This window comes from Peromyscus eremicus, chromosome 13 (genome assembly GCF_949786415.1).
Source record: "Peromyscus eremicus chromosome 13, PerEre_H2_v1, whole genome shotgun sequence".
Lineage (NCBI taxonomy): Eukaryota > Metazoa > Chordata > Mammalia > Rodentia > Cricetidae > Peromyscus > Peromyscus eremicus.
Genome location: NC_081429.1, coordinates 47154290 through 47181216, shown reverse-complemented (window position 1 = coordinate 47181216; position 26927 = coordinate 47154290). Strand labels below are relative to the sequence as shown.

The window sequence follows — 26927 nt, the reverse complement described above, 5'->3', positions numbered from 1 at the left end:
GACAGGCAGAGGGGGCGGTACTGACTTCCTTTAGCCTCTCCTGTGGGTGGCCTTGTGTTCTGGTGCTCTGCAAAATGGTCCCTGGGGGTTCAGAGTCTGGTAGAGCTTTCCCTGAACTTGTTTGACGTTTGTGATTTCTGTCAGCCTTGGCAGAGTTAGGGAGAAGTTCCCATTCCGGACCGTACCTAATGACACTCTTGATGTGGGAAGAGTCTCCTACTCTCCACAGCCCATCACTGTGTAAAGAATCATCAATCTTGGAGGCCGTGTTTTGAGATGAAGATGAAGGATGGAGTGGTCGCAATATAGCCTGGGTAAAGAAAAACTTCTTTAGGAAGAAATAACTCTTACTTTTTCCACAAATGCAATCCATTTCATCATCCCAACAACAATGGAGGCCTGTCTCTTGCTTCACTCTTGATATTCCATTAATTTTATTTCATGCTGTTTCATATAAATTTAAAGCTCTAAAAGACTGGGATAGCTCAGGTTGTAAAATGTCTTGGGAATAACGCCAGAAATTTGAAAAAAGAAAAACAAACCCATCTAGGCCTGAGCATGTCTGTCCCTAAAGGTGTCATAAAGAATTTCTGAAAAACATATCCTCATGATGATTGACAAGCACAGATTATTACAATAAAACATGCTCCTAATGATAGGCTTCAGAGGTGTGTTTTGAGGGACTTCATGTGAAGCTGGAGGTACAAAAATTTAGGGATGTGTTCCATGTGTTTTCAAGGTTGGGCCCAGGGTCCTCAGGACCCTAGAGGTTCTTGTAGGAGTCTGTGGAGCAAAATGATTTCTATAATCATTCTTTCAATTGTTTGTCTATTACACTCCCATAAGCACAGCGGGTCCACAATCAGCAATAAATGTAGACATCACTGCCTCGGCAGGGATCCGGGTGACATTAACACAGGAAACTCATATACTACCAGTTAAAAAGCAGACAACGTCACTTACTATCTTGTGGAGTAGCAAAAACTTCAAATTTTCTTAATAATCTGTCTTTTCAATACTGTGTGCAGTGAAATGGAAAGAAACCATATAGGATTTCAGATACATCCTGAAACACAGATGTTGCCTCTTGTGCCAAGGAAAGGCCGACAGATTATAATCAGTTAGACTGGGGTATTAGGCAATGATTTTCTGGGGGGGAAAATAAGAAGAAAATGAACATGACACTGCTGAGAAAATTACTAACTTTATTTGACTGTCATTTATAACAGTCAAGGTTTCAAGCAATAATTAAAATTTTAGAAAGCCTGTATCTGCCACGGGTGAGTGGAACAGCTAGTCAGTTCTTAAATGTTTTTTTTTTTCTGACAACATCATTGGTGAAACTGAATGTGAGAATTTTTCTTCTTATCTTTCTTTCTTTAAAAAAAAAAAAACTTGTATAATGAAATCGGCAAGCTCTGGGAAGCTCAGCGAGTCAATATTCACCACGTGGCCAATATATGTTACAAAATGAAACACGGATAGTTCCGCTCAGAGAGCAGCTAGAACTCTGGGATTTTAATAAAGTCGAATATGAAACAGATCTGGTTTTAGATTTCATAATGCACCTATCCTTTAAAAAACAATTGGTTTTTTTTTTAATGTTTGATGTTGTGTCAGTGGGTAATACCTTAGTTATATGAAAGGCTACAGAAAGATCTCTGTCTTTCTTTTAACTGCACTGCGGCATGAGACTGGATTTCTTCATACACCTTAAATAAACCTCTCATAATAGATTGCTCACAGCGAGGAAAGATCGGCTGTCTTTCATTAAGTCAGACATTATAGAGATTTAACAAAGCAAACAAATCACTGATACTCTTACAGGCTCTAAAAACATCCAGCTGTGATTTAAGAATGTTGCACATATAGTAGTTTATCAATTTCATATCTCAGTTAGTTAATGAATATGTTTTTGAAACACTTCTCCGTTTTTTTTTTTTTCTCAATGGGATAAAAATAGCAGCAGATATAATTCACAGAGATAAAGGCTCCTAGGGGAGTGCTCAAAAAATTTTAACAACGTGCAAAGAGATCCTGAGTCCAAATGCTATGTGGGAGCACTTGGTTCTATTGTCTCCTCAGTATGGAGGGTGTGTGAGGGAGAAGATTGGGGGAGAGGGAAGCGGGTGGAGGAGAAGAGGCTGATCCACGGGAAGTGGGAAGCTTTGTGAAGCCCCGCCCCCTCCCAGCCCAGACCCCCGACCCAGCCCTGGGTGCTGCAGAGGATCCTTGAAGTTAGACTTCTTTCGGGCAGTCCAGGTGGCCAGTGGCCCTCACATTTATTTGTACCTGTAGGTCTTGTCTCATCTGCTGCAGCTTGGTCCATAGCTTATCCTGGTTGGTTGCGAGCTCCCGAATCTTCCTTTCAAATCTGCAATTCTCTTCCTTCTGTAAGGTGTATGTGCCTTGCAATTTGTGTCTGTATCTGTTTAACTGTTTTCTAAGGAGCCTGGAAAGGAAACGGGTTTGAGGAAGAGTGGAAACTCACACACACAAACACACACACACACACACACACACACACACACACACACACAGCCTAGCAGGAGCTTTGCAGGTCCTCCTGGGGGTGGGTGGGTGATCTGTGCCCTCACTCCCATCTAACTCCATCAATACCACTTGATGCTCACCAGGCCTATCAGGATTCCTTTGGAAGGCATGGTTTACCAGCAGCTTACATTTACATATTATTAATTATTGTGTTTAGAAATACCCCATTTGGTAAGGGGGTATTTCTAGACACAATAGCATGAAGACTACAGAGAAGGCACACGGTTCATGAATCACTGATCTGTTCATCTATATTTCTCCCTCGGAGTCTCTGCTCTTTCTGCTCCCTACAGGGACCCGCTTGTCCCTTGAGGTTATTGCTCGAGTTACCTCCTTGCTTCCTGCAATCTATAATAACACATTACACTTCCAACAAGGCTTTCCTTGACTTCCCTATTACCTCCCTGTGAAGCAGAACTCCAGCCTCGTCCCTGGCACCGCCTAGACTCTTCCCTTCTTTATTTTTCTGTATAGTTTTTTTTTAAGAGGTCACATACATCTGCAAGAAGCACCGCCTCCTTCCGGCCCCATTACCCAAGGTCACGGGCGGAGCAAATAAATACCACTAGTTTTTCTCTATATCCAATTGCTATCAAGCTTGGTGAGAGCTCAGGGTTTTAGCTAGTCTCCAGCCTTCATTTCTGAGCTCACACACTCATATACTTTCTGTTTTATTTGTATATTACTAAATTATTTCATTGCACATTACTTTGCTATTCTGGAAACTCTCTTACCCTTGTTTATCACCACACTTCCTCGTTCTGTCACGTAGTAGGTATACAATTAATATGGTTTTATTCTTTGATCAGTGCTGTTGGCGTATTAACAAAATGTGTGGGAGTAAACTCTGTGACAGTGAACAGCAGCATTCTTCCATACCAGAGCCTTGGAAATTCCTAAGTGTCGGAAAGCCTGGAAAGGGTCTTGGAATAAAGCTTGAGCTTCCACCCAAAGCACGTGTCTCTGAGCAGGAACCTTTAAACTTCCGGTCACATAGGAAGCCTGATTCTAAAATCCTAATTATAGTTGGAGTGCCAAGCATCTTTATACAGCAGATTTTCCAGAATGGAGTCAGTCTAGGGGATTATGTAAGTCACAAAGCAGTGTCCTCAGAGCTGTGTGGACAGGGTTTTCAACACCATAGTGTTGTGTTTGTTCTGATCAGTAATCATGACAGTCTCTCTCTCCCATGTGGCCCATACCACACATTCTTTTCTCTTCTCTGGCCTATCCACCATGCTTAGACAGCTGGAGCTCCTCATTCTTCAGCAGCCCAGGGGAAAGCAAGCAGAGTCCTATCAGAAACATTTTTCTTTCTCTGGTCATTTTTTTGGGGGTGGGGGGTGGGGGACAGGATCTCACTGTGTAGCAGCCTAGATCTCCCTAAGTAAATCAGGTTGACCTTGAACTCACAGAGATCCATTTGCCTCTGCCTCCCAAGTGCTAGGATTAAAGCATGTGCCACCACACTTGGTTCTCTATTTTTTTTTTTAAAGGAAAGATTCTCACAAACTGTTCTACTAGCTATAATTTACCTGCTAGAACTATTTCCAGTAGTTGGGAGCCTGCTGCTTTTCCAAGCAAATGTCTGTTCATATTATCTGAGAACTAATTCCTTCCAAATGACCTAAAATCTGCCCTTTTAAAGTTTCCCATCTGCTTTCTGTTACTAAGCCGACTGCATCCTGTGCGCATGAGGCCATCAGTAGGAGCCCAAATGCTCCTAGAAAGGTTAACCACAGTGCAGTGAAACACAGTTTCATTAGTCTGCAGATAATGCAGACTAAAGAGTGATCACCAACAACTGGACAATGCTCTTTCCGTGTGTGATCAGAGACCGGGGCTCACTAAGTACAAGGGACTTAATGCTGGCCGTTACTGAGTTTGTAGTTAACTGTCCATCTTAGGTTGCCTTCACTGTTTCCTGTGAACCTGGGCCTCCATTGGGAGCCCTGCTCTTCAATCCCGCGAAGTTAGGTCTTTATTGCTTGCTCTACTATTCCAGGAATTAAATGTTAGTGGTCCCAAATTACTCATTCAACTGATGCCTCTGATGCTATTCTGCACACGCACGGAAGAGGTATGCTGTCTGCGGTTTCATACAAACCTTTAATAAAAATGCTGATGCACACGGCAAAGACGGAGCTTCCAGTTTTCATCTTTTAAATCAAATCTGTCTGATACTTTCGTATGCTTTGTGGTGATAAATACTTTATTAGGCTACCAATCATGCATGCAGCAGATATGGATTTCATATCAGAGAATAACATAGCTTAGAATTATTTTCAAACAACTATCTTAAGGTTTTTTTTTTTTTTTTTTAAATTTTGAGACAGAGTCTCACTATGTAGCCCTAGCTGTCCTGGAACCCACTGTAAACCAGTCTGGTTTTGAACTCACAGAGATCCACCTGCCTCTGCCTCCTGAGTGCTGAGATTAAAGGTGTGCCCCAACATGCCTGGCAAGAATTTTTATTTTATATTATTTTATTACTCTATTTGTTTAGTGTATGTGTATGTGTGTGGTTGTGTGTGTGGTTGTCTATGTGTGTGTAGTTGTGTATGTGTGTCTGTGTATTGTGTGTGGTTGTGTATGTATGTGTGGTTGTGTGTGTGTGTCTCTCTGTGGGTAGTTGTGTTTGTGTGTGTGGTTGTGTGTGTCTGTGTGTGGTTGTGTGTGTGTCTGTGTGTGGTTGTTGTGTGTCTGTGTGTGTATATGTGTGTGTGGTTGTGTTTGTGTGTGTGTGTGTGTGGTTGTGTGTGTGTGTGGTTGTGTGTGTGTGTGTGGTTGTGTGTGTGTGTGTGGTTGTTGTGTGTATGTGTGTATGTATATGTGTGTGTATCTGTGTGTGTGTGGCTGTGTTTGTGTGTGTGGCTGTGTTTGTGTGTGTGATTGTGTGTGATTGTGTGTGATTGTGTGTGATTGTGTGTGTGATTGTGTGTGTGTGTGTGTGTGTGTGTGTGTGTGTGGTTGTATGTGTAGGTGGGCACATATGCCATGGTGAGCATGTGGGGATTGGAGGACAACTTGCAAGAGTCATTTCTCTCCTTGCAACATGTGGCTCCTGGGGATCAAACTCAGGTCATTTGCTTATGTGGCAAGTACATTGTCAACTGAGCCATCTACCAGCCCCTCTTACCCTTCTTTCAAGTAATGACCTTAAGTGATCAAAGGTAAAATCATCCTGTAGCTAGCTGGATGGTATTCATTATGTGTAACTACTCACACAGCGTTAAGATGCTTTTTTTTACCTTCACATTGAAATGCAGGGCTTCTTTGCTTAAATAATTTCTTCCAATTAAAAAAAAAGAATTTCATTTTTTTTTTCTGTAGAAAATGTCTCTATAAAAGCTCAGTGCCGAGCTCCTGGCTCATCTCAGCTACTGTTCACATATCCACATGTGGCTCCCATTTTCTCACATATGCAAATGTGGCTCCCACCTTCTCACATATCCACATGTGGCTCCTACCCTACCACATTTCTACATGTGGCTCCCATCTTCTCACATATCCACATGTGGCTCCCATTTTCTCACATATCCAAATGTGGCTCCCACCTTCTCACATATCCACATGTGGCTCCCACCTTCTCCCATATCCACGTGTGGCTCCTACTTTCTCCCATATCCACGTGTGGCTCCTACTTTCTCCCATATCCACGTGTGGCTCCTACTTTCTCACATATTCACATGTGGCTCCTACCTTCTTTCCCTGTGCAGAGCATTGATGGAGTCATGAGTCTTCCATAGTTTCTTCTTAATGCTGACTGTGGTCTAGAGAAGCAAGAAATTGAGGAAATGAGTTTTTAGTTTGAACTTAAGCACATTTCAAAAAATTGTCCTATTTTTTTCAAAATAATTTGCAGTTTTTAAGAAACTAGCTGATGTTAGGATTTATGTCTAAGAACAATGACACGAATTTTAACTTATGAAAAGTATAGCCGTGCAGCCTAATTTACAAAGTTAATTATATCTTAATCTTAACATAATATGTATTAATACTACATATTTAATATTAAAGTGTAAAAGTAAGCTACAATAGCCTTCTGCCCATGTTAGCTGCTTCTTGCAAAGTCATTCACAGAACACAGTTGGGTCACATCTTTTATCTTTGGTCATTCACAGAACACAGTTGGGTCACATCTTATCTTTGGTCATTCACAGAACACAGTTGGGTCACATCTTGTCTTTGGTCTAAGCTTCTCACTTCTTCCTTCACTTGCTACTTTCATTCCCCGAATTATCTCCTATGTGGATGTTCACTGACATCAGCGCTTCCTTTGAATTCACCAAGTCTTTTGAATGAACCACGGTGGCTTGACTCTTCTTTAGATTTTCCCCACTGAACTTCATCATGTCGCACTCTGCTTCCTGAACTGCCACCCAAGGACTTCTGTTGGCCTGACCCAGCCTAGCCCAAGCTCTGGAGCCCAGAGACCCAGCCCATGACTCCGGTTCCTCAGGGTAGAATATGGATCCCCCACTCTACATTTCTAGGCAGCTATGAGCTTTATTCTGAAGGCTTCTCTCCTCCTGCCAATGGGTTCTGCCAGGGCCCAGAGGAACACCTTTCAGATGAACAGAGCAGAGAAGAAAAGGAACCACAGAAAGGAGAGTGAATTAGGCATACACTTAAGTCACACTTTCAGGTTGGTGTGGACTCTGTGATTCCTGAGTGACAGGACCTGCCTTTTTTTTTCCATCTAAATATTCAAATCTAGCCTTTGCAGTAATGGCATTTATAGAATTAGTATAAAAATTAAACTTTTTTACATCCATATTAGCATATGATACATATTTTTCTGTAATTGAGAAACAGTTTAGGTTTATGTATATGGACATACAATGATATTCATAGGCTGGATACCATAGTTTTTTTGAGTCATTCCTATTAAAGGACACAAAGCTGTTTTTTAAATTTTTTAAACTTTTATTATTAATTAATTAATTAATTAATTAATTATGAGGGGATGCATGCGCCATGGTGCCTGTGTGGAGGTCATAGGATGACTTTGTGGGTTCAGTTCTTTTTCCATTTTTACATGGGCTCCTAGCATGGAACTCAGGTTGTGTGGCGTGACTTATATGGCAAGTGCCTTGACCCACTGAGCCTTGACTCGCTCTGAAGGTTGTTTTTAATGGTTTTAAAATTAGATGTAGTAAATAAAGCTGTGTGGTTTTCTTGTACAGGTGTGTAAGGTTCTTGGAGTTGTCAGTAGTTACACCTACACATACATGTTTACACACCTCCTCACACACAAATTCGAGGAAAAGGCCTGCAAAGGTTTATCCCACACAGGTTACCACTGGGGAACTAGGGACAGACTAGGTCCTATGGCTGAAAAGAATTACATTTTAAGCACAATTTTTTTTTATTTAATTTTTTTTTTAAATTCATGCAGGTTCCACAGCTGTTGGTCTAAAGTTCCAGAGATCCTAGGAGCTTGGTTCGGTGTCTCTGTAGGTTTCCCTGTCTGTGATCGTGACCTCCCTTGCTCCCTCTGTTTGAGTGGACTCCCAGAGCTTGGCCTGGTGCTGGGTTGAAGCACAGTATTTTAAACTTCAGACGCACGTCCTGTTTGCACTACTGAAAACATTCTAAATAAATCAGAAATGTACTACATGCATAAGATTGGACAGGGAAACTGCAGAGGAGAATAAGGTGAGGCAGGAGGAAGACACAGCGGGCACCCTTTAATTCCTGTGGCGGGGGCGGGAGGGGCAGGGAGGCGGGAACCAGCGTTTTAAAAGTGTGAAATGATTCTCAACAGTGTCCAGGGCCAGTTTCTCCTCCCACCGGAAGCAGGAAACAGGGCAGCTGTTTCTAGTCCTCACGTAAGCACAACCAGCATTCTCTATGTCCGTGGAGTAGCTGGGTGTGCCACAACCGGGTGTGGGGGGCTCTGCTCGCTGGAAGGGTCCCACAGAATACCTGGTCGCACAAGCCACTCGGCACTGGTGGACACGGTACTCGCTCTCTAGGGCAGCACCGTTCTACTTAGGACAGCTGTCACGGGGAAACATAATTTTTTCTTTGATTATTAAAAGTATTATAAGTGACCACCCTTTGATGGTCTCCCTGAAGATCAGGCTGCATTAATTATAACTATTCTAATATTCCTCTAGGAGAATAACTATTACATAAGAACATAAAAAATAAGAACAAAAATTGGAAAAAACATGCAGGCAATAATATGTGGGGTAGAGTTGTATTTATGTAAAATTGAGTAAGTCCTAGACATCTATTGAACAGTCAGAATGTAGCTTTCATGTTAAACATTTTTACCTCCCACATTAATAATCACAAGAACCCTAAGGACAAATGTAGTGGGTAGTTGTTCCAGCTTTGACCTGGAAGTACTACTCCCACTGAGGCTTCCGGTAACTGTCAGGCCTATGAGGCAGGGCCGAGAAAGGAACCCTTAAGACCTAAGATACAGATGTGCCGGCTCTCTTGGTTCTTGGATCCTGGATGCTGGGTGTAGACTGAGCAGAGTTCTCCAGAGAACACTGCTGGACTGCACTTCACCTCTCCCGGACCCTGTGACCTATCCCTTCACTTGTAAGTTACCCCACAAAATAAACCTCCCTTTTAACTACGTGGAGTTGCCTTAATACTTCCACCAACAGACAAAACCAATAATAGAGTTGAGAGGAAACTTTAGGAGAGGACGGACATTTCATGGCCAGGACGGTGGTGATGGTTTCCTGGACCTGTCCTCTCTCGCACTCATTAGTTGTATACATTAAATATGTACCACTTTTAAAATGTCAATCACACTTCAATAAAGTGGTTGAAAAATAGAAAGGGGGACCCTTGCTCTATATTACACAAACAGCTATCATAAAGCTAGACTATCAGATGATGTTCTCATGTAAAAACAAAATGAGAAACAGTTCAGGTGAGTGGGAAACAGTATAACACTCACCCTAAAAAGGTGAAAATTCTAGTGTGTGTTAACAGAATCATAATACATCCATTAATGAGGAAGCGGCTTATTTAAAAAAAGAGTAGGAAATTGTTGTCACTTAATCATAAATCAAAATAAAATCAAGATAGTTTTAAAATTGTAATGTCAAGATATGTTATGTTAAAGCATGTTAAAATAAATACAGTTAAAAGAATCATTTAACTTCCCATTGGAGAGCCTCCTTTTTGTGTTTATTATTTTATTATTATTATTATTATTATTATTATTATTATTATTTAATTTTACATACCATCCCCAGGTCCCCTTTCTTCCCTTTCTCCTGCCCCCTTACATCCCCTCCATCCCACCCCACCCCCATCTACTCCTCAGAGGGGTAAGGCTGGAGAACCCTTTTTAAGCCTAAAAGTGTAAGAAATTACAAAGAAAAAAATTGATTGCATTTTCAGGAGAACTAGAAACATCCATAAACCAAGTCATTCTATTCAGAAGACTAACGGGAGCAGGGTTTGCTTCTGCCAAGCGGAAAGAGTCACAGTTTAAATATATTGACATGTCAAAGTGACACCCCAGAGTGGGAGGAGCAGAGGGAGAGAAGGGACAAAATATAATTGCCTTTTAAAGTAATTGGGGGGATCTTTTTTCACTAAATTTGAGAAAAATAAAGACCCTCGAAATTATATTTTATTTCTTGTAAATTGGCAGATTTAAATTGTGGCAATAGCTAATCTTAGCTTTAGCCAAGTTCACAGGGGTCGCATTTGCTGGGCGTATAATCTGCTATACTTTTCTGAAAAACAATTTTGCAATAAGTATGAAGAACTTTAAACATATTTCCCTGGACCTTTTCGGTGATCCCGCTTTAGAAATGTATTGTAGGGAAATAATGGGGTAACTGTACCCAAAGAATAATGAAAGGAAATTTTAATAGTAAATTTTAAATTACAGTAAAAATTGGAAACAACCTAAATGTCAAGCAGGAGTTAAGTGAATAGCATTCTGTCTATTTAAATAACTATGCAAATGTTTTTGAAGAATTCTGACAATGGAAAATGTTCACAATATAATTTACATTGACAATTTGACAGTATAATCAGTACATCTCAAAGTATGATTTAAACTAAAATATTCAAAAGGAGTGAAACATATTGAAATGTTAATGATGCGTACACATAGATTATTTTCATTTTTAATCTTTAACTTGTTTTTCCAAATTTAATGCAATAGCTGCATAGCCCTAGGTGGGCCTGGTAGCTCACACCTGTAACCCCAGTACACTGGCGGCAGAAACTAGAGGATTGCTTTGAGTTCTAGTCTAGCTTGGGATAAAAAAAGAGACCATGTCTCAAAAGACAAAAGCATGTAACACTTGATGATTGAAAATGTGCCCCCATATTTTTCATTGATCCCATGGACATCGTGAAAATATTTCCTGATCTGGGAATAGTTTTCAAAGCTTTGGTGCATGCTTATGGAGTGGCCTGGATACAATATTTCAGGGATGGCTCCTCTCCCTTTTGGACTCACCTGGTGATGTGGGTTGTCATTTGCTTGTGGAGACAGGTATCTGGGGCATTCTGTGGCTGCGGCTTCCACTGCTCCTGATGGCCTCACATACACTGGGGCTTTAGAGCCTTTATACTCAATGGAAAGCCTGTTAGAAAGTAGAGTTTTATAAGATGTTGGGGCAATTTTTAAAGATTAAGTGTGATATTTAAGGAAAGTTTTTTTTGAAAATACATTTTTAAAAGATTTATTTTTATTTGTGTGTGTGCACATGTATGCCATTTGTGCATGCCCATAGAGCCCAGAAGAGGGCGTTTGATGCCCTGAAGCTCAAGATAAAGGCAGTTGTGAGCTATCCAACAAAGGTATTGGGAACCAAACTTGGGTCTTCTGTAAAAGCAAAAGGCACTCCCAACTACTGGGCCATCTTCAGCTGCACCCCCCTTTTTGATTGAAAATGTCAAATTAGATATCAAGGTCAGTGTCTCATCAAATAGCAATAATGTCCCATTTCTCGTCTGTGTTCTTTTCCAGGCAGACTATGCAGTTGGTAGAGAGCTAGATGGCTAAACACGTAAGTAGATTGTCCGTGCTCCCTTCTCCACGCCAATCTAGACATACAAATACAAAGAAATTCGGTGATAAGGGCTCCCAGGTCATTTTGTCCAGAACACAGACCAGGAATTCTAAACACAGCTGTGCGTTGGTTATGTCCTATCTGAAAGACCACAAATGACTCTAAGATCAGGCATATTTGATTTTTACAGAATTCCGTTTAATTTTATTCAATATTATTTTGGAAGCGTTTTACCATCTTGAGTTATTAGAGTTGAGCCAAAGAAGAAAACATCAGAAGAGCAGAAAACTACCTGCCCACAGAGAGTTCACGTTTAACAAGCAGCTTAATTCCCATTGCTTTTGAGAGATGGTGATAATGACTATAAGACATGGTGAGAAAATATGGAAACAAGTGATTGTTTTGTGGTTTGCCAGTTCTGTCAAAGAGGTGGGTATGTAGGTACAGAGAATGCAATATGTTTTCTGTAGCACAAATCTTAAAAGTTCTTATTAATAAAATCAAACCTAGAGCCAGGTACTGGGGTGAATGCTGAAAGATCAGAGAAGCAGAACAAGCCACAGCTACCTCACCTTGCCAGTTCCTCAGCTGATCCTGTTTCCTCAGACTGGAAGCCTCTGTGTCCTCATCCAAATGAATCTCAGTTGAACTTCTGCTAAAAGCCTAAAAGCTTAACCAGCTCTAGTTCCTCGTCCTCACGCCTTATATACCTTTCTGCTTTCTGCCATTACTTCCTGGATTAAAGGCTTGAGTCACCATGCCTGGCTATTTCCAGTGTGGCTTTGAACTCACAGAGATCCAGATGGATCTCTGCCTCTAGAAGGCTAGGATTAAAGGTGTGTGTGCCACCATTTTCTGGCCTCTATGTCCGTCTAGTGGCTGTTCTGTTCTCTGACCCCAGATAAGTTTATTAGGATGTACCATCTATTGGGGAACACAGTATCACCACAGTTTTCTGAGTCATACACTCTATCCTTGTCTACTCTCATATAATTTAAACACTTTGAGAATATTTTGTTGTCTTAGCTCTGACTGTTAAAACAAAATACTATACACTACGTGTATTAAATAACAGGTGTTCATTTTCTTACCTGTCTGCAGGTCGGAAGGCTGAGATCAGATACAGGTAGGAGTTACCACCTTGAATAGTCTTGGCTCATAGAGCTCATCTAACACACATTGTCTCGTGAAGAGACATCACAACTTTCCAGGAGCCCTGGAAGTACTTTAACACTACATTAGGGGCTTTTAGCATCAGTGAAACTACTTAGAAAAGGCACAAAAGTGTGAAAACCCTGGTCCAGAATAGACTGTGGGAAAGACATTTGTTTACAGAGTGAAAGCTGAAATCAGGAGGCAAAAGCCACCTCCGGTTGACACTCAGCTTGGAAATGCACGCACGGGCAACCTTTCTGTTTGCCACTCTGTATGTATTTGAAGTGCGACAGTGGCACCTTGAGTATTGATTTTGGATTACATGGAAGATTTTGCAAGTAGGTGAATGTGTAAGCACCAAATGATTAGGAACGGTGCATTAGTTTTGATTCATAGACATTCCCATGTTAGTGTCATCCCACTCAGCTGGCTGGCATGCGTCTCTTTTGCTTAGGTCTTGTTTTCCATGCTTAATGACATAGCATAATTTTTATTATATGAGTCTCATATTTTGTTAAACTTGCACATAGTTTCTTTGTAAAATAAGATATGTTATAAATGAGAGTTTTATGGAATTTCTAGTTGCTTATTGCTAATAGAGTGAAGAACTATCAGTTTTATGCAAATATTTTATGTTCCACCATTACTCAAATCATTAATGCTAGTGTTCCCTGCTAAGTTCCTCAGGGTTTCTTGGGAGAATATATCAGCTGCAGATGCAACGGATTTCATCTCCTCTTTTTCAGCATTTTAATTTTGTTTTCTATTACATTTGCAAGAACTGCCCCCAAATTTTAATAATCGTGGTGATGTCTGACACCTCACTCCCAATTACGTTCTTATAAATAAAAGTGTTATTCTTGCTGATGTGAACAGTCATGTGTAAAATAAATCTATAGCAAAAGGAAGGGGCTTCTTACCATGCAGATTGCTCGCTGAATTATTAAATAAATCCAGTATTTCCACTTGGCAATAACCATTACCTTAGAAAACAGGCACTCATAATTTGCCAACTTAATAGATCGCAAGGATGACTCTTGGCCTATGATCACATTTGTGAAATTATAACATTCACATTCATTTCTTTTGGGTTGGTCACCAGTGAGAGTTTCTGAACTCATCAATACCCAGACCAAGTTGAAAATTGCATAATGATATCTTGGGGTTTAACCATATTTATTATGCCCTGAGTAGGTTGCACATAATGCAACGAATTTAAATGAACTCCAGTGTTTATAGCCCTTTCAACTCTCTCGGTTTATCTTAGCCCCATCAATATTGTGCTGAGCGGATGAAGGACAGGCTATTCCTATGATGTGGAGAAGTGGTCATAAAAAGTGAAGGGCACACATGCTGCTGGCCGAGGACACGGCTTCTCTGCCTCTACTTCAGTTCCTATCAAACTTCACTACCTGGTTTTTATTCCTTATATCTCCATTCCTAACGTGCTCACAATTGCTTATGAATTATAATGCTCCTGAGAAGAGTAGACGATTAAACATGCTGATTTGTGGGGTTGGAGGAAAGTTCAGTAGGCAAAGAGCTTTCCTAGCAAACATGAGGATCTTACTCTGGATCACAGAACCCTCATTTAAATAGCCGGCAGCGGCGGCGGCATGCACTTGTAATCCCAGCACAGTTATTCAAACAGAATCCTCTGAGCTTCCTGTTGCCTTTATTGGCAAGAGCAACTAACTCGATGACCACTGCGTGGCGCTGTTGCCTCTTCGTTCCCCATCAGCCTGAAGGCTGTTAACAGAAGTGAAAAGTACTTGAGTCTCTACCCTCTTCTCGCTCCTTGCCCTCCGTAGGAGCCTTAGCATTAAACCTGCTGTGGGTCCCCATAAACGGTCCAAGCACTGAGAATACGCAGCTGTTGAGTTCTCAGCCCTAAACGGGTCCCCTGTATCTCCTCCTCCAAGGCTCAGGGAATATCACAGACGAGGAAGCAGAATGGATGGAAAAGTAAGAGAAAGGGACAGAGTGTGTGGAACGCTGTCCTCCAGGCTTCACAGCCTGCACTTTTGCAATTCCCCTCACCCCGATTATCTGCACAGGACCTGCTCAAGATTGGTCCGACCAGCATTTCATCACTGTGGGAAGAGGTCCCATGCCTCCCAAAAGATCTATATTCAGTTAAAAGTTGCTGGGAGGAGGGTACTGGAGAGAAAGAGGGGAAAAAATGAAAGACAGACGTGAAAGGAGGAAGACATGAAGGCTGAAGGCAGACTCTGGAAGAGGAAGGAGTCAGCAGGAGGGGACAAGGGAAGGTAATGGGCGAATATGGCCAAACTATATAAACGTATGAGGATGCTACAAATCCATTATTCTGTATGATTAATATACGCTAATAAATAAACTTAGCAGAGAGAAAAGCTGCAGCTGTAATCTGTGCTGGCTGTGAAACCAGCATCCAGATAACACACCTGGCCTGCGCGTGGGTAGCTGTGTCTCTTGGTGCCAGCTGGTCCAGCAGCCACTGTCTTCTCCCGGCTCCTATCCTGTCACATCTCTGGGGCAGGCTGTTTCTGAGGCTCCTGAGGAGGAGCTTTGTGTTCTCCTTTGCTGATATCTGTGGAAATGAGCACCATTAAAAGAGGCACCAAGGGGCAGGCCAGATGGCTCCGTGGGGACAGACACTTGCTTCCGAGCCTGACCATCCAAGTTTGATGCTCAGGACTCATGTGGTGGAAAGGGAGAACGGATGCCCACAGATTGCCCTCTGACCTCCACATGTTGGCTGTTTGCACACACGCATGCCTGCACATGAATGAATAAATGTCATAAAATCAAGTCCATGGGCATCAGGTCAATTTAAACACGGCCTTCATTCCTTAGTGTTAGCCCGTGATGAAAGTGTCGGGAACTACTTCTTCTAGTTTTGACACTTTGGAAAAATAACCTCTTTTGCTCTTAGAGTTTCTTCATTCCATTTATGTATAAACCTGCACACAGCACAAGTCTCAAGGTTGAATGTCCCCGAGTGCTTCAGTAAATAACCTCTTCTTAAAGAGACTAAGGACTCTAAAGCTGTAAGAAGGAACCACAGCCCAGTAGTTTGTGGTCACTCACATGTGTGGATATGGGTTCCTTTAAGAACAAGGTGGTAAGTTGTGGATTCATCTCCAGGTTTACTACTGTATACAATTTCAGTAGGCAGTGGATCACCCGAAACCCACCCATCCGGCCCACCTGAGGAATGTCAAGGAGAAGAAACAAAGCTGTTCAATTTGAAGGTGTCCAGCTCTTGAAAACCAAAGTGCATTAACAAGATGGCCACACGGTGTCGCTGTAACACCGTCAAGTCGCAGGATTCCAGGGCCCGAGAAGAAGACCAGAGGCAAGGAGCCAACACTGGGCTGGTGCAGTTTAGCAAGGTTTTTGACAAAATTCAGGTGCCCTCCTTTCCTGGAGGGACCTTGACGTTGAAGAGAGACTCTCGGAAGACTGCCCTTGGTGAAAGCCAGCCACCCTCGGCCTTCACTACAGTGGTGTTTGAGGCACTCCATCGTACGGATTCACCCAAAACCGGTAGCTAAAAGGACAATCGTTTTCCACTTCCGCCCTAGGAATAGCAGAATGCTCTTGCATGCTATTTTTCTTTTTTCCTTGAGCTAAATGAACTTGCTGGTTACTAGTGATTTTCTTTAAAAGAACCGTAAGTTCTTTACTTTTTGTGAAAACCTAGATAACTTTTTCTTTTTATCTCAAAGGGGGTGGAGGGGATACTTGAAATTTAGGACTCAGGGAAAGTCATATTAAAACCTTTCCAAAAGCATACTACAGCTAGAGGCTTTGCTGCCCTGTTTTCACCAAACCAATACCCCTTTCTTTCTCATCCATTCCAGTTTTCAATACCTGTCCCCGCTAACTTTGTGAGATGTTTCCTAGTGCATAGTATGAGATCAATGGCCAGACTGTAGACTATTAAGTCGTTTCTTGCTTCCAAAAGCATTTATAAAAACCTGCAACGTAAACAAAGCATGATTGTTTTTAAACTCTTGGCATGTGTCAATCATAAAAAAAAATGGAAGTCATTATGACATTTCCCTACAGTGTATGCTACTCCTCCATCATAGGAGAGCTCAGTTATATTGAGACGTGTTGAAGGTTGAGCTCCTCTTTTCCAGTGTCTTAACTGTTAGCTGATGGGAGGAAAGGGCTAATGGAATGTCTTACGAGGACTGGGGTAGTGAAGATTTTACCACACTGCCTTAGATGTTACCTGGACACAGTCCTCCATCACTGTGTGTGACTTCTGGTGGGATTTGCTGTGGAGACCAGATACAAAACACAGCTGGCAGATGTCGAAGTTGAGACACTTCAGACAGCGGTATCTGCGAAAACGAAACACAAGTACAGCTTATGTCACTACCGGTAGGAGAACAAACAGATGGAATTCAAGCAGAGAATGAGCAGCCCCAGACATACAGGAGTGTCTGACCTTACAGTGGTTACAATGTGTCTCTCAAAGCTGACAGTTATTAAATAACCCATGTGCTTACTTATTAAAAAAAAAAACCTGAACCTTATCTTAAATAATGTGGGGTGTGTGTGTGTGTGTGTGTGTGTGTGTGTGTGTGTGTGTGTGTACGCATGGGCCATGGCAAATGTGTGGGGGTCAGTGGCTAATTTTAGAAATTGATCTCTCCTTCCACACCAGTTCTGGTGAATAAACTCAAGTGGTCAGGCTTAGAGGCCTTAAGTCATGGAGACCTTAGGCCATCCAGCCATTTCACCGGCCCGTGATGGAGCTCTTATAAAACATTATATTAATGTGTCATTACCCAATACACTATGGTCTAGAGGTCTGACTTATATCCCTTCCCCACGTTACCCAAACATCAAGTGCCTTGCATAGGCAGCATCTTAGGGACTGCAATTATCAAGAGAAACTCACAAGTCTGCAGCCGTATCTTGTGGAGCTGCATGAGGCCCTCAGATATTTTGAGTGTACTTTCCAATTAAAAAAAAAGAAGTTTGGCACTTTTGATAGAGTTGACTTAGGGATTCTCTTGGAAAATTACAAGGTATGATAATTTTGAGCCTGAATTCCTGGTGCTGGGAAAAAAAATTTAAATCATAGATAAAGGATCTCAAAACAAGCCCACGCTTTCTTAGAAGTCTGTGGACAGGGAAGAAAAGACGGAGGGAGCAGTTCCTCAGCCGCCAGGAGCTGTGTGAGCCACTCACCCATTTCTTGACTGTTAACGTGGCAGGATTTTCTTCTTAATTTCTGCATCTGAAATCTCCTTGTGTTCAGAAAGAGGAAACACTGAGGCACGCTGTTAGGGAGAGATCTCTCCTAACACTCAGGGAGTAGTACTGTGATGCTGAAGGGCCAGCAGGACAGGGCAGCCTCTGGTTAATAACATCACCACCATTTTTGGCTGCAGTAGTGACAGCCGCTGGAATAGAAAGTCAAGCTCCCTGTTTGGGAGGCTCCTGGGCACATAGTAGGTCCTTAGTGAAGGTGAACTGGATGAAGCTAAGTGAATGGACTGGTTTCTGCACGAGAACAACCAAACTAATAAACACTGTCTCCTTGGCCTTACAAAATTTCTGCATAGCTTTGAAAACTAAACTTGTTTCAATGTAGAAGTTGTACCTTGTGTGTAATTTCAAAGTTAACTCTGTATCTGGCTTAGACATACAGTGGTTATATAAAGAATGCCTTTCTGTGGTTTATTGATTAAATTATTATATATCTGTATATATACATACATAGATATAAATACACTGTGATAAATTACATTTTACATTCATGTTTCTTCGCTGTGCATCATAAGAAATGATTATTTTTTACTCTAATATGAAGATTTCCTTGGTCTTGCTTGTTTCCCCATTGATATGGTTTTTTGTTTCAAGTTGTTATTTGCAAAGAGGTTTTTATGAGTCAAATTTTGGTGCACATTCCAAATCCTCTGTAAACTCAATTCAGCTTCTCAGCAAAATTTAAACTTGATTTCCAGATTTTTAGTGGGTCCAGTAGACCTGTGTTATGCCTGAGGGAAGTGTGTTTAATGTCTAAACTAATGAGGATCAGGAACTCCAAGAAGAGAAGTTGAGGGGGGGGGGGCTGAAGAGATGGCTCAGTGGTTAAGAGCACTGACTGCTTTCCCAGAGGACCTGAGTTCAGTTCCCAGCAACCACATGGCAGCTCACAACTGTCCGTAACTCCAGTTCCAGAGCATCTGACACCCTCACACAGACAACATGCAGGCAAAACACCAATGCACATAAAAAAATGAGAGAGAGAGAGAGAAAGAGAGAGAGAGAGACAGAGAGAGAGACAGAGAGAGAGACAGAGAGAGATGGGACAAAGTGAGCTGGTGTGGGCTTACTCTGACCCTGAGGGCTCTGACCTCCTCCCCTTCCAGGCACCCTGCCCTGTGCCTGATGTTAGCTACTGAATGTCTTGGATTTTTACCCCTCACACAGCTGCATACCTGTGCCCATAAGTCATGACTCATGGCTTGCCCATGCTTGGTTAGACTTCTCATTTCCTTCTCTTCAAAACTTTAACACTATCTCTGATTTTACTTCCTTATTATTTAATGGGAAACCTACAACACAATCTTTCTTTCTTTCTTTCTTTCTTTCTTTCTTTCTTTCTTTCTTTCTTTCTTTCTTTCTCTCTCTCTCTCTCTCTCTCTCTCTCTCTCTCTCTCTCTCTCTCTCTCTCTCTCTCTTCCTTCCTCCCCTCCCCTCCCTCCTTTCTTTTTTTTCTTTTTCTTTTTGGTTTTTAGAGACAGGGTTTCTCTGTGTAGCCTTGGCTGTCCTGGATCTCACTCTGTAGACCAGGCTGGCTTTGAATTCACAGAGATCCACCTGCCTCTGCCTCCTGAGTGCTGTGATTAAAGGCGTGCGCCACCACTGTCTGGTGGCTTAACAAACTGTTCTTGTGGGTAGCTCTAAGTCTTTAAAAGGTTTATTTGGAACAAAGACAACTGTTTTAGACCTTAGAGCAGTGGTTCTCAACCTTCCTGATGCTGCGACCCTTTAATACAGTTCCTCATGTTGTGGAGACCCCCAGCCATAAAATTATTTGGATGCTATTTCATAAGTTTTGCTGCTTTTATGAACTGTAATGTAATTATCTGATATGCAGGATATCTGATATGTGACCCCTGTGATAGGGTCGTTTGAGCCCCACAAAGGAGAAGAGGCCCATAAGTTGAGATCCACTGCCTTAGGGGGACAAAAACATTGACTACTTCAGAGTGTGAGTCAGTGGAAGAACTTAATGTTTCATCAATTATAGGGAATAAACTTGTTTTCAACCAGGATGCCTCAGACAGGGAATTATTGCGCTCAAGGCAAGTGAATTCCAGATGTGTGGAAAGGATGCCAGAGAGAGTCTGGAGCTATCTATGTAGCCCACCATTGAGCCCATCTGTCACATGACCATTTGGGGAGTATGATGTTGACCGTACCTCAGTCCTATGATTGGGAAGGTTCGGCATACACCGCACCGCACGGGGTGAGTGACCGTTTCTGATGCAGACAGTCGGTAGCAGGTTGGGAGCCACAGAAGGATAAGAGGCTCAGACTGTACCCAAGACAAGAATTTCCCCTCCTTGATTCCAGAACTCAACACCTGGGGAAGAAGGGCAGGCTGAGACACACTTTCCGGTGGGATTTGCCCCCTTTCCTTCCCTCTGGTTCCGTATCTGTTCTGATAAGGAAATCAGTCATGTAAAAGCTGAGAGGTAGGGCTACCTCCAAACTCAGGTTGACCTGGAACCGGCACAAAGTCTAATGTAAGCAATCTCTTCAAACATCTGTACCAGCTCCCAGGGATGTTTTTATGCCACTCACCCCTCGGAAGCAACTGTGGATAGCACTTTCCACGGGACACAAAGCGCAGCTCTCTCCCACGACAGTTGGGATCTGCAAAGGCAACCTCGTGTTATCTGCTGAGTGGACTTGGTGTGCCTGAGTAATAGTGCTCACAGCAATGGGAGGCATGCAAGCAAAAAATATCGGGCATCTGAGAACAGAGGGACCATCTCAATCAAAACAGTAAGTTTTAGGCTTTGTGTGATTCTTGAGTTGGAACAATGAATTAAAAGGGGCTGGAGGAAGACCACAGAAGGAAGCCACTGAGGCAGCAAAGGGAAGATGTCTGCTGTCTGACTTCTTGGGATCCCAGGCAAATCATTTTAATCTTTCTTTTGCCTTTTCCCTGATGGAGGTCACGTGGCATTGCTTTCAAGTTCATGGTGGCTTTAAGAGATGTCAAGTATTTTCATATCGTCTCGTCTGAATACACATCAATTCCGTTACTTGTTCTGCTTCTGTGTCAAAATATCTGACATAAAGAACTTCCAAGAGGAGAGACTGAGGTTGCCTTGTGATTTCAGTCCATGGCTTTTGGGCTGTGGTGAGATAGAGCATCAAGACAGAAGGCTGTGGCAGGGCAGACCTCATGGTGACCAAGGAGCACAGGGAGGAGAGGCCCATGGGAATAGATCTCTGTTGACCTAGCTCCTTTAATTAGCCCTAAATATGAAAGCTTCTACCAAAAAGTCCATTCAAAATCTACCTAACCTATTGGTTAGATCAGAGTCCTCATGATTCAGTCACTTCTCAGTGATTGGATCTACCAGTTGGGTACCAAGTTTTCAATTCAAGAGTCTTTTGGGGGGACACTTCATTTGCAAACCATAACTCCAGTCTTTGAAGTGGGGTGGTAGTCATCATTATTGAAAGGAAAGACTGACAAGAAATGAAGTCACTATGTCAAGAAGAGATATCTACACATTCATTGCAGCACTACTCATGGAAGTCAAGATATAGGAATGACCTAAGGTGTTTATTGACGTTAATGAATGTTATCCGGCATTTAAAAATAGGAAATCCTGTCATTTACTATAGCATGGATGAACCTGGAAAATATATGTTAAGTAAAATTGTAACTACAGAAATACTGTGTAATCTCTCTTACATGAGGAATCTAAAAGAGATGAATTCATAGAAACAGAGAGTAGAATGCGGCTTCTTAGCGTTGAGGGTGGAGTGGGAAAATTCGGAAGCTGTTCCTCAAAGAGCATAAACTTATAGTTTATGATGATTAGATTCTGGGGGTCTAACGCTCACCACAGTGACTTGTTGATGACGTCATCCGGCCCACTTAACATTTGATATGAGATCAGGTGTTGGGTATCCTTCTCTGTGCTCACACACGAATAGTGACTGTGGGTATGATGGGAGTGTAAGTGACTTGCCTGTGGTAATCATTACACAGTGTACACCCATGTTACCTGTGGTACACTGTGATGCAACATGTCTCTCTCCCTCCCTCTTTCCCTTTTCCATCCCTTTCTTTCTTTCTTTTTTTTTTTGAAATAGGATCTTGCAGGGCTGGTCTCAAAACCTTAAGTTCAAATAATCCTACCACCTCATTTCTAGAGTAGTCGGAACTATAGCCATGTACACGCCACACCACACTTAATATCTTTTGTACATATAATTTTTGTTAATGAAATGTTTTTAAAGCTAAATAGATCAAGGGATCACTGAGAGACAACATTTTGCTCAAGATGAAAAGAAAACAAGTTTGTTGCACCATTGGGGTCTCACTCTGGAAGTCCCCGTCTTCATTGAGGGGCCAACACTTATTAGACTGGTTTTGTTTGTTTGTTTGTTTAGATTTTATAGATATTCCAATGGCCCAGTTGTCCCTGAAGTCTACCTTCCAACCACATTCACCACAGGGTGTGTGTGTGTGTGTGTGTGTGTGTGTGTGTGTGTGTGTGTGTGTGGAGGGTGGGGGGCGTTAACCAAGGGACGAAGGACTCTTGTGACTTCCAGGATGGCAATGGACTTGGTTCTGGTTTCTGTATGCACAGATGTGTGTACCGGTCACCTTCACTCACTCCCATTTGGACAGAAGTCTCCATTTCCCATCTGATGCCTTGCCCAGCACAGGCTGTCAGACACACTGCCTGTAATTGCACAGACCCCCTGCCAAGCCCATCAACTCAAATAAACATCCTCCTAATCAGGAAAGTGGCACTTAGAGCCTCTTGGCTGACAATTAGCCAGCCAGAAGTCAACAAACATTTGTGCACGAGTAACAAGATGGCTTGTGCTTTAAATTGATAATAACCCCGTCACCAAGAGAATACAAGTAAGTACTCCCGATGTTATTTAGTCAAAAACAACAACAACAAACTAACAATTCATTTCCCATCTTTGGACTGTTGAATACTGATGAACTACCCGGGACACTTATTAAGAGTGTTGCCATTTCAACATTCTGCCTCCTCTAGCGTCTTTACCCTTAAAGAAAAAAAGAGGTCTCGGTTCACATGTCAAATATGCAGGTGGAAGACCTGGGATCACCAGTTCTGTGATTCTGATACTACTGTAGTGGGATTTAACCTGATGTTTCCCCTTTAAATATCTACATAAAGTTTTTCTGAATTAATTGCCTATTCGGCTAATTTCTTGCAGGTGCTCTACCGAGAAGAATTAAATGTGACTAGGTGGCATGCTGGCATGGGCAGAATAGCACTCGAAATGATAATTAGCATTCCTAGGGGATGATTTGAATCGCAGAGTGAGGACCGGGATTTTCTACAGAAGGAATCCATCTTGGATTCCATAATGAAGTCAATGGGATGATAATTTGATATGCAAATCACAGATCTCCTTCCCCATAGCCTTCTCAGAAGCCTGCTAATGCTCACTAGGAAGGGAAGGAGACGTTGTAGCAGCCAGCATTTCAGCCCTCATTGACCTTGACTGAGTTTGAAACGAGTGGATTTTAAAATCCCTTGAGAGTGGTGTTAACTTGAAGTCCTCAACAGTAGTCAGGAAGGGGACACAAGGAATTCTAGGGGAGAGGAAAAATACCGCTCTGCCCAGATCCTTTTTTATCGCATCCGTTTTGAAATGGGCTACTGGTCTCAGTCTGGCGGGATACATGGATGAGCAGCAGCCTATGCCTCCCCTGGCTTTCTACCTGCTTGAGTTCTGAGACACGAAGCTGTCGGGGAGGAACATCAGCAATGGTGGTGGCCTGAGACATGCCCCAGACGGCAGAAGATCTGCAGTAGGATCTGTGTGCTGTCACCACCACCGGCAGAGCATTGAAGCACTGAAGCCTATACCTGGCATTTTTGAATCAGGCTGTATAGCATAGAGGAAGAGCCAACTACACAGCAGCTGGAAGCTGATAGCTGGGCAGAGCTGCATTAAACCAGGACATCACGGAAGCTGGCTCCTGCTCTCTGGATTGGTCTGCTCTTCTTTTGCTGTGATGAACACCATGTTCAAAAACACCTTGGGGAGGAAAGGGTTATTAGGCTTTCAGGTCCGCCATCGCGGTCCATCGCTGAGGGAAGTCAAGGCGGGAAGTCTAGCAGAAGCAGAGGTGGGAACCATGGAGGAAGGCATCTACTGGCTTGCTTCCTGTGGCTTGATCAGCCTGCTTTCTTACATAACCAAGGACCACCACCAGGTACGGTCGCCTCTACAGTGGGCTGGGCTTCTCACATCAATCATTAATTAAGTAAATGTCTTACAGACATGACCACCTGATGGAGACACTTCCTCAATTAATGTTCTGTTCTCTCCAGTGATTCTAGCTGGGTCCAGTTGACAAAAGACTAACCCAGCACGCTCTTCCTTCATAATCCTTGCCAGTGAAAAGAAGCCCTTGTGAGTGAAAAGAAGTCTTTAGAGGTTCTCACTCACTGGCTGTAAAAGAGCCAAGTCTGTTGTATGGTTCCCAGCAGGGAAGAGGGAAGAAGGCATACCTTTGGACGATGAAGACACTGCCCAGAGCACGGATCCCTTGCCCACTGTCTCTCTGGACACTCCCCTTTTTCTCCCATAAAACCGCACTAAAGCCCCACAAGATAGATTTGAGGCAGAGAATCTCCTTTGCATTCCTCGGAGTTGGCTTTGAATAACCTGTTTTCTTCTAACAATCTCTCTCTCTCTCTCTCTCTCTCTCTCTCTCTCTCTCTCTCTCTCTCTCTCTCTCTCTCTCTCTCTCTCTCCCTCTCCCTCTCCCTCTCCCTCTCCCTCTCCCTCTCCCTCTCCCTCTCCCTCTCCCTCTCCCTCTCCCTCTCTCTTCTCATAAAACAGTAAGCAGTATGAACTTTAGATTCTGGTAACAAAAGAAAAAGAAATGCCCAACAAAACCAAAAACAGGACCTTTCTGAAACCAGTTGAGACCAACGTGATCAGCCAAGATGTATGCTAACTGTCCTTTGCTTATTGTGGCATTTCCATATCCTTAGCCTTGCATAACTGACATTTCCCGCCATGTATCTGATGTTAGGACACATCTGAACACTCCATATGGGAACAGAAAAGTAGACCCTATTCTGGGAAAACCCAGTAATCCTGCAAACTCCTCCTTTTATCCACCTTGGTTTATGAATTATTTTCGATTTATTGAGCTTATCCGTAAGATGTGGCTCTGTCCACATCTTGCCCCTGGAGTGTGCTCTACTGCTTTGCAATTAAAATGGTTTCCTCATTCGTTTGTCTCAGTTGAATGACATCTGTGCCTCTCTATCGCTCCTGAGACCCCCCTAACCTTCACTGCCAGCAACATTTTAACCTTACTAAAAAATTTAAAATCTGCTGTCAACTCTGGCCAGGCAAGCTTCTTTTTGCAATGGTCAGCAGTGACTGCAGAGCCCCATAATTGGTCAAAGTGCAGAAAATAAATGGCTGGTGAGTACCCAGCCATAAAAGGGACATCTTTATTACCTCCTCCTCAAGGTTCAGGGAGCATCACCAAAGAATATAAAAGCTGGAGGGAACGGGGAGCGATGTGTGGAATGCTGATTTCTGGGCCCGGCTGTTGCACTCTGAGCAGCTGTGGTCACCTACACAAATCCTATACAAGACTGGGTCTGCCAGTGTCCTGTCATGAGACCCCATTCCTCTCTGAGGATGTATATGCAGTTAATGATGGATGGAGGAAGGAGAGACATTTCTTTAGTGGTGTCCTTTGATAAGGACCCCAAACTCCTAAAGTGAAACTGTCTGTCACCCATACGCCTGCAAACAACCCCAAGGAAACTCATTGGATCACACACAGAGAAAGGTATGAAAGCAGGAGGAAGGTAGTTTGGAAGAGGAAGGGGATTGGCTGGAGCTGGAAGGGGACAAGAGAGGGAAATGTGTGTGTGTGTGTGTGTGTGTGTGTGTGTGTGTGTGTGTGTATACAGAAATAAATTATGTATATGTCATGGTGAAACCCATTATTGTACATAATGTTACGCTGATAAAAAATTTACTTAGGAATTATGAACATGTTGGGATAAAGGAGATGAACTGAGCAAGAGAGTGTAAAAAAAAGATTGTCCCCCCCCCCTCCCCCCCCCCCGAGCAAGCTTCAGTTTGAACAACTATCTGTGCAAAAACACGCCTTCTCAAAAGCCAAGGAAAGTGGTGAGAGAACAAGGTACGTGGTTACAATACAGTAATAAGAAAGGGGTGGCTGGAGACACCGCTCAGCGGGTCTGAGCGCTTGCTGTGTAAGTCAGAGCCAGAACTCAGATCCCAGCAGCCACGTCAAAAGCTAGGTGCAGCTTCGTCTGTGCCTTCAACCTCAGCACTGTGGGAGGAGAAACAGCTTGGGTTTGCTGACCAAATCCAGGTTCGGTGATAGACCCTATCCTCGGTATGCATACACCCCTGGGCACACACGTGTGCACACACCACCTCCCCCCAGGAAACAGCGAAGAAGGCAAGGATGACGGCTTTATACAATCAGTGCCACCCCTGCACCAACCTAAGGTAGAGCAGTATCTAGAGAACGTTTGACTGGGGCAAGAGAGGGAGGTAGGTAAAGCAATTTGCGTTGGTCTACAAGACTGTATTGGTCACTGTAAAATTCAGCAGTAGACAGCCTCACAGCACCTGACACGAAGCTGGTGCCTGTGAACTAAGCCTGAAGATTCACACTGCTGTGGACGAGAGCCCATAGCCCCTGCGGGGTGGACTCAAATTCCAGCCTGTATTATTTCTGGCTGGAGACAGTAATCTTGGGCTCTGCATAACTAACTCTCGGTGGCAGGCAGACCTTAGAAGACAAGGCTTGAATTTCAGTTTGCAGTTGTGCTGGCTGCAGTGACCCTGGGCTTAGGACGCCTCCCAGTAAGTGCAATGGTTGCAGGGTTCATGGGCTTAAGGACCACGGCAGCAAGTCTGCCTAGATACTCTAGACAGGTTTAC

At 42.9% G+C, this 26927-nt stretch overlaps 1 protein-coding gene across 1 annotated transcript in view; it reads right to left on the bottom strand.

Annotated features, from left to right (window-relative positions):
* The window catches only part of Dytn (dystrotelin), a 54239-nt gene that overhangs the window by 12956 nt on the left and 14356 nt on the right, over positions 1–26927 (bottom strand). The window contains exons 6-13 of the mRNA XM_059278127.1: positions 20541–20612; positions 20156–20319; positions 16945–17056; positions 15146–15291; positions 11009–11135; positions 6256–6326; positions 2293–2452; positions 4–310 (exon numbers count right to left, since the gene is read on the bottom strand). Coding sequence (XP_059134110.1) covers positions 4–310; positions 2293–2452; positions 6256–6326; positions 11009–11135; positions 15146–15291; positions 16945–17056; positions 20156–20319; positions 20541–20612 — 1159 coding nt within the window. The remainder of the gene's footprint in view (positions 1–3; positions 311–2292; positions 2453–6255; positions 6327–11008; positions 11136–15145; positions 15292–16944; positions 17057–20155; positions 20320–20540; positions 20613–26927) is intronic.